Below are 15,811 nucleotides of genomic sequence, written 5' to 3'. Positions count from 1 at the left end.
TTAAAACACATTCAAATAAATTGCCCTCATGGATTAGTGGTTTATATTGCATAAACAATGCCAGTTAGGAGAAGAGCTTTTGCATTTGCTTAGGTTGTGGTTAACTAAAATATTCTCATATAGTCTTACTTTATTGACATGGGATAACTAAGGTAATCAAAATAAAAAGCTGAGGTAGAGTGACAGACGGAAAGGCAGAGAGAAAGGTGGAATCCAAAGAGAAAACAGGAGGTTAACACCAAGATTTGGGGCGGGGAGCTTATGGGAAAAAGGGTAGATTTCAGAGCCATGTTAACACTCCAAAGACAGCTGAGGGAGGTCCAGCCTAATTTCTACAGCCTGGCTATTACTCTGTGCAGAAGGCAATTAGTGTAGCCATGAAAGTTAAAGAAACATTCAGAGAGGAGAATTTTCCCATCTCTTTTTCATATAAAACAGTAGCTTTTCTCAGGACAAAGGAAGTATCAAAGAAAAAAAGGAAGCTGAACAAGATGTTTTCATGACACTGGCTTTACTTAACACTACATTGCCTTTGAAACCAGTACGTTATTTCCGAGTTGAGCTAATAAGTAGACACCACACTGCAGATTTGTGGCTTTCAGAATACTCCATGAGATTAATTTAATTTAGAGTCAAAACATTTGTAGATTTTCTGCATGAAGAAATGCACATTAAAAACCATAATCCAAAGTTTTCACTACACTGACAGTGCTGTGAATCCATGTGAGACCTTTACCCAAAATTGAACTAGCTACACGTTTTTGTATTGTATGAAAAACAGTGCCTCTGGCTTCACATTAAATGGGGATAAGAAAACAGTTTAAAGGATAAAACAAGTTACCTGGTTCCTATTTCCATTTCTAGTAAAGAAACATATGGAAAATTACATTACAATTCTCTAACTACCCTAATTTGTCAAGGAATCATCATCATCATCATCATCATCATAATTCAGATACTGTGAATATTGAGATCACTTGATATTCAACTTAAAATATAATCCTTATTAGACAGTTGTACATATGTCATGAGAAACTGAAACTCAGTGAAAAACAAAGAAAACCACTAATTTTTTTCTTCAGAACTGTTCACAGGTTATTTGTTTAAAGAATAAAGATGGGAAAAAGCCTTATTCAATCAAAGCCATGTAAAGGAGTTTCAATTTTGCATAACCTTGGAAAAGAGATTATACAGAAATAGAGAACATTACAAATTCAAGAGAATTATAAATTTTCTATTGCTGAAAACCACATATACAAAGAACAACTTCCTGATGCGCTAAAGCTGAAAAAGGTAAGATTTAAGAGAAATTACTCAGATGTTGAGAACTATGCAAAAATAGTGACAAACTAGATTTAACCAACAAAACCTACACTGCCTAGAAAAACTACTTTTATCCACCACTCATTCACTGCCTCCTACAGGGCACAGAGAGGATAACATTTTGAGACAACTAATTTCTAGATCCAAGTTTCTTCTCCCTGCCCTAAGTTACATATGGTATATTTCAGCACTGATAAACATCAGAAATGAAAATCTTTTGTATCATTAATACGATTATCTAGGCAGGTAGTTTGTGTTATTTAAGGATGTGTTGGGAAAAGCACATTGTCCTGATTGAGACTGCAAAAGGATAAAGAAACAGCACTGTATACGACGCCTGGCAAGAGAGAAGCTACGTTAGGAATGGAGATGCACACACATGTAAAATATATCTCTAAGATACAGAAAACAAAGATTATCCAAACAGATAATTTCACGATTTAATGTAAGTTTTTACACCCGTCAATGTCTTTGCAATTCCACGCTTAAGTAAAAGTGTAGCCTAAATGATACCTATGAGACAGTACTCCAGTTATGTTTTTATTTAGTTATCTGCCCCGAAGTATACTATGACTTGATACTATGACAAATATCTACATTTTACAACTACATTTTAGTATGTGAATTGACTACCTTTGCAATGAAGCTGAAAAGCTTAATTCATCTGATAGAAATTGAAGTTTATCTGACCAGAAGAGCTAAAGGAATAGCCAGCTGATTAGAAGTACACACTTCTCAAAAATGTCACCATCTGATTCAAGTACACCATCACAGTAGCAGGAGAGATGTATCTTCCATAAATAACACTGAAAAACTCAAAATCCTTTAAGAATAAAACCTCTTTTCTGCATTGGTAATTGCACACATTCCTAAACAGATTTGATTTATGGTGTCTTTTTTACGTCTGAATTGTTATACGTGAATTTACATGTAATACGGCATATATTTTCAAACTCATTTGTGCTTAAAGCTATTATTTTGTACCTATTCCTGAAATGATATTGCATGTTCTTAGTTTGAATTTTAGAAAACCCACGGCCACATTAAACAAAGGAAATGTTCCTTTAAAACAGCTTTCTGAAAGTTTGAGTTCTACAGCAAACTACTTCTGCAAAGGGACTTCTCCAGCGTGTTTAATTCAGAAGTAGGAAAACAAGCTCAATAGCACTTGGTACAGAGGGATAAAAGGTTCAATTATATAGTCTAAATACAGATCCTTGTTAAATCAGGTAATTTACACCTCTGTTGAAAACTGAACCTTAAACACTAACTCCTCAAATTAGGCATGCTTGCTGAATCTGTCAGCCATTTACTCTAGTGCCCTAGTGTCCAAGTTCATCCCTGAACTGTTGTTTCCCACTTCTTTGTACAGTATTTCATAGCAGCACTAACAGGCAGGATATTCTTAGAAATGGAATTCTAACAACTTTGAGTACAAAACTGAAGTCACTTTGGTTCACCTATCATAGATCCTCATCTAGTAATGGATCCTAAAGTCTCTTTAGACAACCAGTCAAGGCAAGTTAGATGGTTCTGGTTAGAACCACATCGTAAGAAAGGCGAGAACACATGGCTATACCATAAACTGCCACCTATTAAACAATACTGACATTCTAGTTTTAAAGAGGATACTGGTTTAAAAAAACATAAAAAACAGCAAAGACAAAAGCATGCTCCAAGTAATTTTTATAAGCAGATTGAAGGAGGGTATAGTTTTCAGGCTCTTCAAATGAAAATGTGAGGTAATTTCCCAAAATCATCAGTGATGTGTATCAGCATGCTGGAAAAAATCCCAAACGCGACATTACGGATGTGAGCTCAGCCAATCATCTCAAAACTTCACCTTACGACTTCTATTACCATTTTACATCAGTGATACTAACTACGTTAACACTTCTTCTCTTACAGTATTGGAAAAAATAAGAGGTTCATTAGCCAAGTAATAAATATGGCTATTTCTGTAGATAACTTTTCTCCCTTTATTTATACATGGACATATTCAGTTTCATAGAGGGAGAGACTAAAAATAACACATTGATGCTGACTAAAGAAAGTAACTCTGAAATACTGGGGAAAATCCCTATCCTCTCATTTTAAAGAGACTTGAAAAATCACACCCAACCAAGTACTCGCACAGATTTGGAAATTTTGGAGATAAGCCAGCTAGTATCTGGGACCTAAACCCACAAACAGTTAGCTATTGAAAGGCTGAGTAACACCTGCCCAGAGGCAATGACTACATAAGTCAATTCTCCATCCTTACCTGAGGAAAAGGAGTCAGTCTCCTTTAACACTGGCCCTGAATTCAGATCAACGTATATTAGTGTAATAATAGGCATCTAATAAATTTGAAGTCCCAAGGCCAAAAATCACCTCTTTCTGAAGCAAACACAGGGATGATAAACAGAGATGATTGCCTGCACCTCAAACCCTCTTTCCAGTCTATTTCTAGATCTTTTCTATTAAGTAGCTGCAGAGCATGTGCCTGCTGCTGTGCTGCGAGTTTCTTCAAGCAGCAATGGTATGAAATTGTCTTGATTCTTGTTAGTCCCACCGCTGCCCACAGGCATATAAGTAGCAACAACGAACATCGACAAGTCTGGGCAGTTTTCCTTCTGGTACTATTTGGGAAACCTCAAGCATCAGCAAGTATCTGTTTGCATACAAACCCCAAAGAATCAGGGGGGCTTGCCTCACATTTAGAAGATTATTTAGAAATCTAACTTTCATTTATGTGAAAGCTCAGATTTTACAGATTATAATAACCGAAAGTTGTTTTAAAACTGATACAGAATGTTTCATTGCATTCTCTCCTTTCCTCAAAAACTTATTTGATTTTTTTGACATTATAATCTAACAGTGGTCAAGAGCAAACTTAAAGGCATTTTTGGCTAGATGAATGTATTATGACTTTAGCTTAAATAACCTTATACAGTTCAATTTTTAAATATGATAAAAAAACCCCTGTATTCCAGTGGCAAGACTAAACACATTTTTAAGATCTCACAATAAACTCCTGAAAATTAGAACAGAGAACATTCCAGAAGCACTAAAGAATTGAGAAGTGGTTTTCTTCAGAAAGAATTACTACACTTATGATTTCCTTTTATAGCCTTAAGAAACTACAGTCAGAAAAACAGAAAAAATATAGCTACTCAAAAAGCAATTTAAATTCTTCAATATAAATTAAAAAACCACCCAACCTAAAAAGGCTTTATAAGGAAACTATTAAACATTCAAAGTATTGTTCCCCAAAAAACCTTAGCTGGGTCAATAAAGACACGTCAGTGCTATACCTCTGACCTACGATGTCATATTTTTTCCTCTCTAATGATATGTTGATATTGATTTGAAAACAAGGTAATGAATCACTTATTTCTTTTGCAATAAAGTTTGTCAAGTCAAATCCCTGAAACAGAATCACAAATAAAAGAGCAGAAATGGTAATGCAAACAGGGTAAAGGAAACTTATCAGATGATCAGCAAAATCACACTTCTAATTTCATTTGATATTAGTTCATTAGCTGCACACCATGTTATGTTACATTGCCCAATAAGCAACACAAATTACTCAGCCTGCTTGTTGGAAGCACACACAGCAAACAGCAGTAACTGCAAAGGGACTAAGTCCACCACAGCAAAAACAGAGTTAAGAAAATGGTTTCAGTTTCCAGCACTGAAAGAGGTCAAACAACAGATTAACTATTCTGTCTTTAGCTCAAAGAAACAACTTGAACATATTTAATTTTTTCAACAATTTAACTGTTCATAAAACATTAATTGGGTAGGAAATTAATATAGATACAATGATGTCAGGTAAACTCAACAGTTCACAGAGATAAAATGTCATTCAATAACAAAATCCATTCAATTATATAACTTTTCCTGAATAGTGCTGGATTATGATAAACTAGTTAAAAATGCAAGGTTATTTTATTGGGGTTATAAGATGGTAGTTAGTGATAAAAATTGTAAGTATTCCAAAACTGAAGACAAAGGTTTGAGTTTTCTTTGTTTCACTCACTATTTTCGGCTAATTTCAGTAACATTCTTGAGAAAGACTGCCCTCCTGTGTTCATTAATCATAGTATGCTGAGATGAGACAGCCCATGCAGCTGGAATCACTTCAAGCTGGCTTTTTTTTTTTTTTTTTTTAAATAATCACATTACTGATTCAGAGAGCGAAATTAGCCCACCAAATGTTTGCACAGAAATAAAAGGCTGGTGCAACAGCAGGACTGTTCCTAGGGCTTTCACAGAAGGTGGTAGTGCTTGCTAGTTGGCATCAGTCCTAGAAAGCCATTCTGGGCCTTTAAAATGGCATCGCTGCTCGCAGCTGCTCTTTGCTCTTAACAGAGGCTGCTTATTAAAAGCTCCTAAATTGTTCAATGAAGTCCTAAAGGAATAAAATGCTTGTTAAACACCTTGTAATGAGGTTAGCTATACTACTTCATACCAGCTTTTGCTAACTGCAGCTGTATGGCACCTATCTTCAGAAAGGTACAAAAAAATCCAGAAGTATGAATCCGTAATCACCTACATTTCCCATGTCATATTGTTTACATGTCAAGAATCTTTTAAGTGTTTTATAAACAATTAAAATGTGAAAGAACACTGTATGGGAAAATAAGCATTTTAGAAATGGAAAAACCAAGGTACACAGCAGTCTGTCATGTAGGAAGTCAGTTCATAGTGAGCCGGCAGCAGGAGTGACTTCTAGATTCCTGCTTTTAACAATGTAATTTGGTAAGTTAAAGAAACAAATGCTCTTAATTTGGTAGAACACTTGATATTCACATAGTTAACTGCATTTGAAGACATTCAGGAAATCATCTAGCCTCCTATGAGCATTACACTAAAGCACTACAAATCTAGTGGTAAGGGAAAAGCTTTGCTTTTAACAGTATTCAACACCACACAAAAAGCACTTAAATAGTCATATAGGCAGCCCTAAGGAAAATCTGGGGTTTGTATGCTAGCAAACACAAGGCTATCGTTGTGGTACTTGTGGATAAAGAGCAGTATATATGTCAATTTTAAGATGCATATTATTCTGAACTCATGTGTGTGCGCATGCATGAGTGTGCACGCGCAACATGCCTTGAGATAAATTTTGTTCCAATTAACAAAAATGTATCACTTGATGATCCTTCAATTATTTATTCAGAAAAACAGGACACCGAGTCAAGTTTAAAAAAACCCCACAACATTATTCACCTATACAGGTACCTAAACATACAAGTACCTAGACCAGTGTTTTCAGAAACATGTTCCTTGGTTTTTACATCAGTGTTTGCTTAAATTACTTAGCAATAAGAATCAATACCCAGTATCGGAATCCTAGGCCTTTCATCTGTGCATGACATCATCACAAAAGAAACACTACTTCTTTTTGCCTGTTTAAAATACATTTTTACACTACCTTCAACAACTGTTTTCGTTACTAAACACCCCCCCTTTTTTTGCATAGAAAAAAAAGGCATTTTGCCTTCAATTACAGGACAGCAACAAGAAAAATAACAAAAAGAGGGGAAAAAGGAAGCTATTATGTGCACCTGGAGGGCATGCACTTGCTCAATCTTTACTTATGAGCCCAAATCACTTTTTCCTCGCATGTTGCCTTCTAATTTTTCCTTTGTCACTTTGGGGATCAACCACCAAGTTCTTTTTATCGTCTTCAACCACAAAAATATCAGAACAAGCGTTATAAAATGACACTTTTCCTGTATTTGCACTTTTCCTTTGCCTTGTTTAAATAAATACCTAAAAAATAGATAGATATATATAAAGAGAGAGAGATTCTTGCATGCAAACAAGCAAATTAACTGTCCCCAGTTCCTCTTGCATTCTCCAGAATACAGACTTATTAATGCTTCAAAACACTTACTGGTGTGATAAAGACAGTCTTGATTTAGACAAAATATTCTTAACATAGAAACATAACCAAAATAATTTAAAACTTGCCTGTAATAATCTCCTTTGTGGAACTTTTAACACTGTTTCATTTTAAGCTATTGTTTTTGCTCCTGGTAAAGAAGCAACATTTTTTCGTTCATGAAATGACATAATAAATACTGCTTCCCCACACCTTCCATTAACAAAAAAAATTTGAAAAGAAAAATTGTTTATGTTAGTGTTAATTTTTCTGTTTGTGTACCTGCATTATCAGTCTCTACAGTTTGTTAAACAATACCTAACACTACTTGGCAAACAGAAGAACTTACATACAACACCCAAATTAAATCAATTAACATTTCGTGACTGGACCATTTATAGTTTTCCTTTTTATAAGAGAAACTAAGCACTAGTAAGAAGAGCTATGATAATTAAACTAGAGATCAATGGATTTCACGCTACAGCCAGGGGTTCACTTCCTGTCAAATACAACACATCTGGAGAAGATGCTTGCATGGTAGCAGGAACCTCCAGTACCATAGATGTTTTGCGTACAAGGAGGAGTGTCCTAGCAAGAACCTAAGCTTCTATAATACTTAATAAACTAAAGAAGCTAAACACATCTGGATAGCCAGATGATTGTCTATATCAAGCTCCTTTCTCTGTTATATTTTTGTCATAGCAAAGAACGACAAACCTTTAAAGAGAGTGGAGCAATTACAGTAGCTTGCTATTTGCATAGCACTAGATTATGCAAACATAGGTCAGTATTAGTTATAGCATCACTAAGAACATGCAATGATACATCAGTCAAGCAGTCTTTGGAATTTAATATTCAAGTACTGTTTTCTCTCCTTCAAGACACAGAAGGACAATATTTTCAAAACAGCACATAGACTTGTGTCCAAGGTCTATGAGACAACATTTTCTTTCCAATGGATATTCAGGCAGTTTTCAAAAGGTGAGCACAAAATGTGCCTGAGATGTCTTGGAATCAAAAGATCTCAGCTGATTTTGAGCTACAGATTTAGGTGACATACATAATTGTCACATTTAATGTTTGCAAGCACAGAGTACTTCTATATTTGGAATTTAAGCATGACTTTGATATACCTAGTTAGAATTTACAAAACAGATAACACTGTTTCTGTTAAGATAATAAGGCATCAGTGCAACTCCAAGCCAAGTGAAGCCGGTCCAGAAGTTCATATGGCCCTTAAGACAGGACAGAGCGATACAGAGAAGGCTAGCACTGCCATAAGGACAAGCAGGCGGACCATTTGCAAGATAAGGCTCTCACTCCCAGGACTCTCAGACCTGATGACCACAGGGAGGTTCAAATTCAACAACTGCATACCATGCAAAAGGCCTCTGACACGATACAGAAAAATAAGCCATTCCTGAAACAGTACATTGAGACACATGATTTATTTTTGGATCAGTACTTCAACATTTTTCCAGTTAAACCTCAAGATACTTTTCATGGCCCATTCCAATGACTGTCATGTTTTTCATTCAGCAGTTTCAACTAAATACAAGTGCCATTTGGAACCCGAGGGCTAGTTAGATTACCTATATCTAGTATAACCTTATCTGCTGCTCTAGTAACTAGATTCTCCTCCTGCAAGGTCTCTGTTCATTCACAGTACAAAGTAGAACCTAGTAGTACCAGTTACCAAGTATAATTTCCTGTCTGCTGGCACAGGACCTCTAACAGAAGTGCAGGGGAAAAAAAAAAGTGAAAAATAAGACAGTACTCTCTCCTCAGAAGGCATTTTGTTCACATACTCCTTTTTAGTTCTCAGAGTAGAGAAATCAATAGTGTAGAATTTGTAATTTAGAAGCAAACCAGGTGTTTTTGTCAGAGACAAGAATTTTACTCTTTTCATAGAATATTCTGACAAATAATTTTTAAAACATTTATTACAAAGACTTTATTATCCTTGGTCCCCAAGAATTTTTTCATTTGTTTTAAATCGTATTTCACCTCATACTCAAGAACTACAAAATATGTACAGGAGTCATAGATATTGTGAAGAAGAAAAATTGTGAATTATAAACAGCTATGTGGAAGGAGGCAGTATTTTGTGTTTGCCATGTTACTTGAAAATGACATACTGCTTAAAGCTTTTTGACAAAACATTTGAGCTGCAAACTTGCAATACAAATTAAGTAATGCATAGCAGTTTGCCTCTTCTAACTTCCAGGAACTCAGAATAATACCAGAAAGTAACTTTCCGAAGCTTGCCAGAATAGCTATGCATATTAGACAGGGTCATAGTATTGCTTTTCAGCTGGATGTTCTTGAATTCTGTTTGTGTGACAGCTTTGTAGTTCAAACACAGTATGCTTCATTACCTTTTCCTCTTACAATATTTTGCTACAAGTTTCTTAGATTTTTAGCAATTAAAAGGAGATTAGTATTTTAAGGAAATATTAATTGAACACAAGGAACATGGGATGAAATCTTTCCATCTTCAGTAAAACAACCTATGTATCAAGCTATGTCTTTGATCATTAAACCTTTGCATAAGCCAGTATAAAGAATAAAAAGGCTGCTCACTAGGACCAAGCAGATTCTTCCTTGTAAGAAACAACCTATAAATAATAGCAAAAAAACCCCCCCAAACCCTGAAGAAAAAAAAATCTGAAAAAACCCTATACTACAAGTTTTAAAGTGGAAATAGGCAGTCATGATTAACTGTGTATTCCTTACAGCAATAATTTAATTATACAGAGTAAAACTACAGAGCTTTCAGAAAAGCTTCCTTAATTTACTAGATAATCTACAAGCAATTTCCTTATATGGCTGGAGAAAAATCACTGCTGTATGCTTTAAAGCTGGAAGATAAATGGCCTTTGAAACAGAAATCATTGTTACTAACTGGAATAATAAAAAAGTCTTGCATCACCATTGTTACAGATTCCTTTCATATGAATGTATTGCATTCTCTCCTTAGCGTGGTAAATCATCATCAAATCAGTAAAGGTGTTTATTGAATTCATGTACATTAACAATGCAGCTTTACAGGGAAATGCGAGAAACAAATGCACAAGAAGGTATTTAGGGCTTTTAGTTTTAAAAATTCTTTAAAATGACATTAGATTTAAAAAAAAAAACCATATATACTTCAGCTTGTACGTTCTAGGTAAAAATGAAAACCTGTTTTGTCAATATATAAAAAGACTAGACAATGATCCAGTAAAAAGAGATGAAATACCAAACATAGTCTGGCTAAGAGCTCTGGCTGTTAATTCTGATCTTAAAATTCTAATTAATTCTTCTAAATATGACAAATCTTGTGTCACCATTTAGAACTTCAGTATTACTCAACTAATACGCTTTTCTTTATGGAAAAACTAGACTCCACTGAAGAGCAGCCTTTTGGTAGAATTAACTGGTTACAAAAATATTTCTTGAAATTCGGTCCAAATCTTAACATTAAAGGCATTACATAATTTTCACAATATATTTTTCTCTGCAGGAGGCAGCTCCAGGAGTATTTATTATTTGGCAAGCACGAAGCTGATATCCTTTCACTTTTACTGCAGAGTGTTTTGGGGTGGGTTTTTTTTTTCCAAACTCTTAATCATTTTTTGAAGTAAACAGACCATATACTTAATACATCTTGATACTGAAAACGGTCAACTTGGGCATCAGACTACAGTAAGGTAAAATTCAGAATTTTAAAATATTAAGCTTTCAAATAAAACTAGTTCACCAGCTGCTTATGTTCTGAACACCAGGCCCATGCTAAAAGCAACCAGCATGGTTAACTGCCTCGATTAACAAAATCCAACCCTGACAGAGTACACCTATTTTTAATTTACTATATATTTACTATAAATTTCTAAAAATCAGACAATAGATATGAAAAAAAATCTTGTATTTTGCTGTAGTTCGTACATTTTCATTCACAAAATGAAAAAAATAAAGGACCAAATAATTTTTAAAGTTTACACTTTCTAAATTCTAAACACTACTTCTGATATTAAAAAAAGACAAATGAAGGACAAAACCAGCAAAGAATGCCATTCATACTCTAGAACAAAGCAGCTCAGAATCTGCCACAAAAGAGCATACCTCAATGATTAAGATGACTTATCACTTAGAACCTTGTCCATGGAGAAAGTGCGAAATTTGCCACAGCCATAAAAGAAATAATTTTTAGCACCATAGTTCAAGCAGACCCATAAATAAAACTACAATTATCTGCATCACTAGAGAAGTCATATTACAGAATTTCCGCTGTTGGGAAAATATTACAAATAATCCTTGCAATTTATAAAATATGAGACCTTACTGCTGCCTTTGGCAATTCCTGGCAGTGATGCTTACCTGGCAATACTCCAACCTGAAGATAACAGTCTAACATAATCCCTACTTTTCTCCTATTCATGCATCTTTTCCCTCCTCACAATTCAAAGTTCACAGAAATCACAGTTTAATTAGAGTGCCTTCATTTTTTTGCACACACAACATACCTAAAAACATTCATAGATTTATTTAAGTTTTCTTATTATTAATCACATCAAAACAATTTCTGTGTATTTTGGATGATATAAGGAGCCAAGCTCTAGGAAATTAAATACTAGTTACATCTTACCCAGAACGTTTCCTGCAGGTACTTCTTCAAGATCTTCAAGTTCTCTTCCCATAAGCAAATAGAGATTCTCCAATGTACAGCAAGTCATATGAGGTACTAATGGCAGATCATTTGTAGCAGAACACTGGGATGACAGCTACATAGAGTAAAACAACTAGTGTTGGATATTTATCACTTAGTACTGATAAAAACTTCTTCCTCAAAACCTCCTTGCATTCCAAAGCTAAGAAATACATTCTAAAGCACTTTCATTTCAAAAGTTAGATATTAAAAACCAACATATACTTGAAAATTTTTTTTCCGCTTCCAAAAATCCAGTCTTGTGGCAAACAAGCAAATGTTACCAAGAAAATAAAAAAAACCACTTTCTTTGGTAATTTTTAGGTGTGTACTACTCCTAGCTCACTTTTCATTGTCACTGATACAACAGATGTTTTAAAGTAAATTCGTAAGTAATGAACTTCTATGATCACAATCTCAAAACATTTAACACCATTTTTTTCAATACATTATGCACCTTCCTGTTCCCCAAAAGCACTGTTTTTTCCTTTGCAAGTTTTCTTTGAATCAAAGTATGCACATACTGCATTTATTGTTAGGTAATAGAACACTGTACTTAAACTATTTTGGAAATGTTAAGCTTTATAATGACTTTACGGACACAATCAGCTATTACCACAATTACCTAAATTACTTTGATACTTTTTGGAATTTTTGACTTGAACTTTTTTTTTTTTTTCATTTTTTGAGTGAGCAACGTGTAAAAAGTTAAGTCATCAGTGTTTCAAAAGAATCCCAAGTTATGGTAACAGTTCACTGTCACCTCTTACCTTATGCAAAGATTCAGCAGGATCATATTTTGGTCCTAAAACAAAGATCTTTTGCCCTTTGTGCACCACGCCACTGAACACTCTAGCAAAAGCCATGAAAGACTCCTTGTTGTCTGCTTCCTGTTTCATTGCCTTTGAGGTCATGATCTCTACTTGACCAGTGAGCTGTTGCTCTTCACCTAATCAAAGTTAGAAAAATATATGAAGTATAAAAGCAGTTTCTGCCTCATCATCTGAAGAAAAAAAAAAATAATCAATTACATATTATCCTATCACATCTGGCAACTCATTAAAAGATGGCAAGATGCCCCATTGTAACTCATGATCCAGTCCTGTTGCTCATACACTGCTTTTGTACCAATTTATTATTAGGCTGTTCGGGTTTTTTCTTTTTTAATGAAACAGTTACTCTCCTAAAAGCTTAAAGGAATTAAAGTTATATTGGCATAAAGTATGCTAGTAACAAGTCCATAAGCAGTTTCTAGCAGTAAGCTAAACAAACCTGAATGTTTCTACCCCATACACAAGGGCAAAAGTCAATTGCTGCATCTTTCTACTTAGAATGAAAATAATTTCATTTTTCAGGAGAGCATCTCCTTCAAGCATCATCTGTCTTCCCTGACTCAAAGTACTGAGACCAAGCACATTCTCAGGCTATAGGAACAGGTATCCATGGCAATATTACAGCATTTATGAACTATGAGCTTTCTTATAAATCCCTCCTCACTCTTCATTCAGTTCTATCTATTGAACTGTTTGGACTGGCATGTGGATGATTCTTTGTAAGGCACACAGCCCCTTGACAACACCTAGACACTACTATTATACATCCCCTGAGAAAAACAGATAAAGCATTACATACCTTTCATTTCACCAGTGTTCCCAGTTACTTCAGATGAATTTTCACTTAGGGGCTTTTCTAACAGCTCCTTTCCTTGATTTGCTGCCAATTTTTCTGCATGTCTTCGTTTCGCAAGTTCACGCCGATGAGCTATTTCTTCTTGAGTTAAAGGCCTACATTGTATTTTAAAGCATTAGTATTTGGAAATATCATTTATTTTACAATAAATTAAATCACAATAATTAGAATACTATATTTGGCATAAGTAAAAACTTATGCAGAATGCCTTTTGTCCCCATGATACTATATATTTTAAGTCAGCTAAAATTATCACACTCTTCCATGTTTAGGAAGAGGCCACCATGTTAAACTTCTATTTATTTTGTTAAAATAAGTCAAGTTTCTCCCACTGACATGTGAATTCTCACTTTTTCAGAAAAGATCCACACCAATTTTCAAAATTGCTTTTTACACCATATCCAGTATGTTATCCTGAGCTAGAATGACAGCTAAGACTAAGTATACTACTCTAAGCTTATCTATACCAAGATAGTTAGAAAAAAACTACCAGACTTTTCTTCTAAATACATAGGGATCAAATACTGTCATTTTTAATTACTTGTGGTATCTTTACTATTTTAAGGTAGTCTTTACAGCAAGTGTTCAAACGCAGGGAAAAGTCTTTGCTTGCTGTATCTACCTTTCCATAAAGTTAATAACTTCATAAAGGACAAAAGACTTAAAACTGAGACAACAAAAACAACAAATAATTTTAATATTCTGATGCAATTTCTATCTACTCACTGGTAAACCCTGCCTTAAAACAAAGTGCTTTAACGTAAGATTTAAAGCAATAAATAATAAAAATTAAAGAATGACGTCATCATTCTTACATAAGGCAATATAAACAGACTTGTTTTTAAACGCAACTCTTTTCAAGCACTTTGAACAGCAAAGTGAGTTACACATACATGAAATCCAACAGCACTGCCTGAAATTGTCCATTTGATTTTTAAATTTGGCCCTAAATAAAAATCTGTGACATGAGGTTATCTTCTAATTTAATAAAGTCCAAACAAGGAAATTCATTTCAGATACTAGTCATCTTCTCTTTCCAATTCCTCCTCTGCTTCTATTAATTTCCCATATAAAAGAGCTGAACCTCTGACCCTGCTATAATCATTATAGATACTCTTAAGAATAATCTATTCTGTTTAGTAATTTCAGTATCGACAATTTCTCATGTAACGTGCCATCAGGTGCCTACATTAAAAAAAATAATCTTTATCACCACAGCTTAAAAGCAGGAAAAAATAATTAAGTTATGCAGATATAATTTTTTTCATGGAACTAGAATGCTTCCAGGTTTTGGGGGGTTTTTCTGCATTGGGAGCAATGGAAATATATATTGCTTTCCAGCATTAATAAATAATTTATTTCCAAAATAATAACCAATGCATTTTTTATATTATATGAATATTCTTAATGGAATTCTAACTCGAGAGAAGAAACAGAAGAATTCTCTCTATCATAAAACATGCATTTGTACAACACAACTGGACAAACTAAATACAAAGTCTTAGATCTTGACTTCAACTCCAGAAGGTGAACATAATCCCACAGCAAAAGCCCATCTACGTGATGTGTCCTCACACCTGCATTTGCTCATGTGATGGAGGCAAGAACAATGGTTCTTAGTAATAAGATGGTTTAGGATTCTTCAGTAAATTGTATCCAGCACACAGTCTTATGAACAGAGTGTTAAAAACAAACTGCCCTATTAGTAGTTTTAGCTTGTTTAGTAACCCTGGACAAGTCACTTCCTCTCTTTAATTTCCACACTACAAAAACAGTTCAAGATTTCCTGAGTAGTAGTAGTTGTAATGAATGATAAGAGGAAGAAAACAGTGGGAAGCACTACAGCAGTAATTTTTCTTTACAGAACAGGCATATAAGTATGATCTCTACTAAAAAAAAAAAAAAAAAAAAAAAAAAAAAAATTGAATCACATCCCCATATCAACTATTCCACACTCCCAAGTAGGGAAACAACCCATCACTTAAGGGTCAAAGTTTTTATGTGTAGCCAATAGAGACACTTAGCGGACGCTTACTCTGCCCTAACTGGATTAATTAGGGGAGGAAAGCCCTGAACAGATTATGTGGCTGAGACCAACTCACTGCCAGTAAGATTTTTTTAATGTAATATGGATGCCTTTCTGCATACAACACATTCTGCAAGAGACTTAATTTAAAAAATGCTTCATGAGACCCTTCATTTTATCAAAATTCTTCTTAGAACTTGAAGAAATCACT

At 34.4% G+C, this 15,811-nt stretch overlaps 1 protein-coding gene across 1 annotated transcript in view; it reads right to left on the bottom strand.

Annotated features, from left to right (window-relative positions):
- Positions 1-15,811, bottom strand: part of EFL1 (elongation factor like GTPase 1) — an 84,274-nt gene that overhangs the window by 45,576 nt on the left and 22,887 nt on the right. The window contains exons 13-15 of the mRNA XM_050903585.1: positions 13,518-13,669; positions 12,656-12,834; positions 11,826-11,961 (exon numbers count right to left, since the gene is read on the bottom strand). Coding sequence (XP_050759542.1) covers positions 11,826-11,961; positions 12,656-12,834; positions 13,518-13,669 — 467 coding nt within the window. The remainder of the gene's footprint in view (positions 1-11,825; positions 11,962-12,655; positions 12,835-13,517; positions 13,670-15,811) is intronic.

This window comes from Gymnogyps californianus, chromosome 11 (assembly GCF_018139145.2).
Source record: "Gymnogyps californianus isolate 813 chromosome 11, ASM1813914v2, whole genome shotgun sequence".
Classification (NCBI taxonomy): domain Eukaryota; kingdom Metazoa; phylum Chordata; class Aves; order Accipitriformes; family Cathartidae; genus Gymnogyps; species Gymnogyps californianus.
This window is presented reverse-complemented; position numbering and strand designations above follow the sequence as displayed.